A 3,213-nucleotide genomic window follows, 5' to 3' on the forward strand; every position below is an offset into this window, starting at 1 on the left:
ACTGATCTTATATGTAATGTTTTTTAGTTATATTGTAATTTTTCGATCTTCGTGTTTAAATGAATGAACTCAGAAACTTTATATTAAACCCAGAAACTTTAAACAAAACTCGAAAACTTATTATAATGCTCAAAAACTACACAACTGGTAGTAGTACATCGGATGTAGTATATATTAGGCATATCGTATCGGAATAATACGATATCGATATTCTAGCTGTTAAGTTGTTATTCTACCTTTATCTTTGTGATTTGCTATATTATTTGTTTCCTATTTACTAGGATCACTTTGTATTATATAAGAGCATTTGCTAAATGGAAAAAACACAAGACAATTCCTCCTATACTCTGCCTCTTCTCTACTTCTCAACATGGTATCGAGCCACGTTTTTTTCTTCTAAAATAAAACAAAACAAAACCCTACTTACGTCCTGCCATGGCTATTGGCGACGACTCCGCCATCGAACATACCATTGAAAATAGTTCTACCCAAAAAATTGATCCCCTTTCTCTCTATTTTCTCGGATCTGGTGATATTCCGGGAATTAAAATTTCTCAAGTTCAATTAACAAACCTTAACTATGATGATTGGAGTCGTTCTATAAGGATGTCTCTCAAATCGCGTAGCAAATTTGGTTTTTGTGACGATTCCATTAAAAAACCTACTGATGCTTTTATGCTTGGACAATGGGAGGTCGTCAATTGCACCATTGTCCAATGGCTACAACATACAATTGCTCCGTCTGTCTTAGAAAGCGTGCCCTATATCGAAGACGCCGCTGCTGTTTGGGCTGATCTAGCGGAACGATTTGCGGTGGTAAACGGCACTACTATTCATAATCTGAAAACTGATCTCGGTAATTGCAAACAAACCAAAGGTATGTCTGTTACCCAATACTATGGTAAATTAAAGAGTTTATGGGATGCTATTCTTGTCCATGAACCACTCTTTACCTGTGAATGTGGGAAATGCACCTGTGATATCGCTTCCAAGGCGATTACTCGTCTTGATAATGAACGTCTCCATCAATTTTTTATGGGGCTTGATCAGACTCTATACGGTAATTTGCGTAATCAACAATTTCAGTTAAATCCCTTACCTACTGTTAACCGAGCCTATCATGCTGCCCTTCAGGCAGAGCGCCTCCTTGCGCCTGCTGTCACCTCCGAGACACCGGATATTATGGCCTTCGCAATACCTGGTGCTGCTCGTCCACCAATTGATTGGAAGGCTCAACGTGAAAAAGAAAAAGCTGAGCGTCGGAAACAATTCTGCTCGTTTTGTACGGTAAATGGTCATGCTGTTAACAACTGTTTCTTTAAAACCAATAAGTTTCCTGACTGGTGGGGCCCGCGTCCTCGTACTATGACTGAGTTTCTTCGCAGCAGAGGGGCGGGTCAAGGAGATGGTGTCGGGGCCTCTACTTCTCAAGGTGTTGGGTCCTCGAGTACTGCTCGTGCTAATATGATTTTTACCAACGCTGATCCACATTCTGCTACTCACTCGATTGTATCCTCCGATCGGTTATCTGGTATGTCTCATAATTGGATTATAGATACGGGTGCGTCTAATCATGTCACAGATGATTTAGCGAGTTTTACGGAGCAAATTACGATTCCACCACGTCCCGTTGGACTTCCGAATGGGCATCAGGTTATGGCCTCTATTATGGGGACTGTACAAATCAGTGGCACAATTACTTTAAGACGTGTCTTATTTATTCCAAGTCTTACTTGCAGTCTTATTTCCGTATCACAATTAACGGCTGATAATGATTATTTATTTCAATTTGCTAAAGATTCTTTTTCTATACAGGACCGGTCCTCGAGGATGATGATTGGAGTTGGTGAGTTGCGAGACGGACTTTATTGGCTTTGCTCGGAAAAGATTGCTTCGGGAATACATCAAGTGGGTACTACCGGCACACTTGATTTGTGGCATCGAAGACTTGGGCATGCGGCTGATAAAGTGGTGAAATTCATACCCCTAGCTAGTAATTTAAGTTCAAATAAAAATTTGGTTTGTGATGTGTGTCATTTAGCCAAACAGCATCGTCAACATTTTGTTTCAAGTGATAATACATTAATACTGCTTCTGATATTTTCGAATTAATTCACTGCGATTTATGGGGTCCATATCGTATTCAATCATCTTGTGGCGCAAAGTATTTTTTAACTTTGGTTGACGACCACTCCCGATCAGTTTGGGTTTATTTGTTGACGGATAAGACAGAGGTTACCGACATGTTTATGCATTTTTTATCTATGGTTCGTACTCAATTTTCAAAACAGGTCAAGATTGTACGAAGTGACAATGGCAGTGAGTTTAATTGTATGGCCGGATATTTCTTCCAACATGGCATCTTATTCCAGACATCTTGCGTCGGTACGCCGCAACAAAATGGGCGTGTCGAGCGTAAGCATCGTCATATCTTAAATGTTGCTCGCGCATTACTCTTTCAAAGTAGGCTTCCGAAACATTTTTGGGGTGAGTGCGTTCTTACTGCAGCGTATTTAATTAATCGTACTCCATCGGCCTTACTTAATCATAAAACACCTTATGAAAAATTGTTCAGTACTCCTCCGTCCTACTTGAATTTGAGGGTATTTGGGTGCCTTTGTTTTGTGCACAATCAAAAATATGGGGGTGATAAATTTGAGCCACAGAGTCGTAAAGGTGTATTTATCGGGTATCCTCATAACAAAAAAAGGTTGGAAAGTGTACGCGAGAGACAAATTCAATGTCGTATTTTACGAGGATACATTTTCGAATCATGATTACTCCTCTGTTGATTCTCCTGATGAGCCGCACCCCCTATCCAATGATGATTTTTCTGAGGATGTGCCCAGTCATACCCACGACTCTACTGCTACTACACCTGATTATACCAATAGCGATAGTGCCACTGATGCTGCCACGGATACTACTCCGCCTAATTCTACACCTGCCACTGACGCCGCTGCTACTGGTGTCGGAACCCATGATGCCGCAGCCACTGATGTAGCAGCCTCGTCCAGTGCTTCGAATGAGACTCCATCTAATCCGGATATGGGCCGTGGGCGGCGCCAAAAATTCTCGAATTCCAGACTTACAGGTTATGTTTTGGATACTACGCAAAGTCCGTCTCCGCCGAGCTCACCACGCTCCCCTTCATCGTCCTCAGGTACACCCTATACTTTAGCAAATTATGTAAATTGTGATAAATTTTCTGCT

General features: G+C 41.2%; 1 protein-coding gene across 1 annotated transcript; it reads left to right on the top strand.

The window, feature by feature from the left end:
- The first annotated feature begins 435 nt into the window (after positions 1 to 435).
- On the top strand, positions 436 to 2,112 carry LOC141612986 (uncharacterized). Its single transcript, XM_074431731.1, has one exon. The coding sequence runs from the start codon at positions 436 to 438 to the stop codon at positions 2,110 to 2,112; it is 1,677 nt and encodes a 558-aa protein (XP_074287832.1).
- The last annotated feature ends 1,101 nt before the right edge of the window (positions 2,113 to 3,213 follow it).

Source organism: Silene latifolia, chromosome 11 (genome assembly GCF_048544455.1).
Source record: "Silene latifolia isolate original U9 population chromosome 11, ASM4854445v1, whole genome shotgun sequence".
Classification (NCBI taxonomy): domain Eukaryota; kingdom Viridiplantae; phylum Streptophyta; class Magnoliopsida; order Caryophyllales; family Caryophyllaceae; genus Silene; species Silene latifolia.

Bases quoted from the DNA above. Each gene is read 5' to 3' on its own strand.
- LOC141612986 (XM_074431731.1), top strand. From the start codon at position 436: ATGGCTATTGGCGACGACTCCGCCATCGAACATACCATTGAAAATAGT.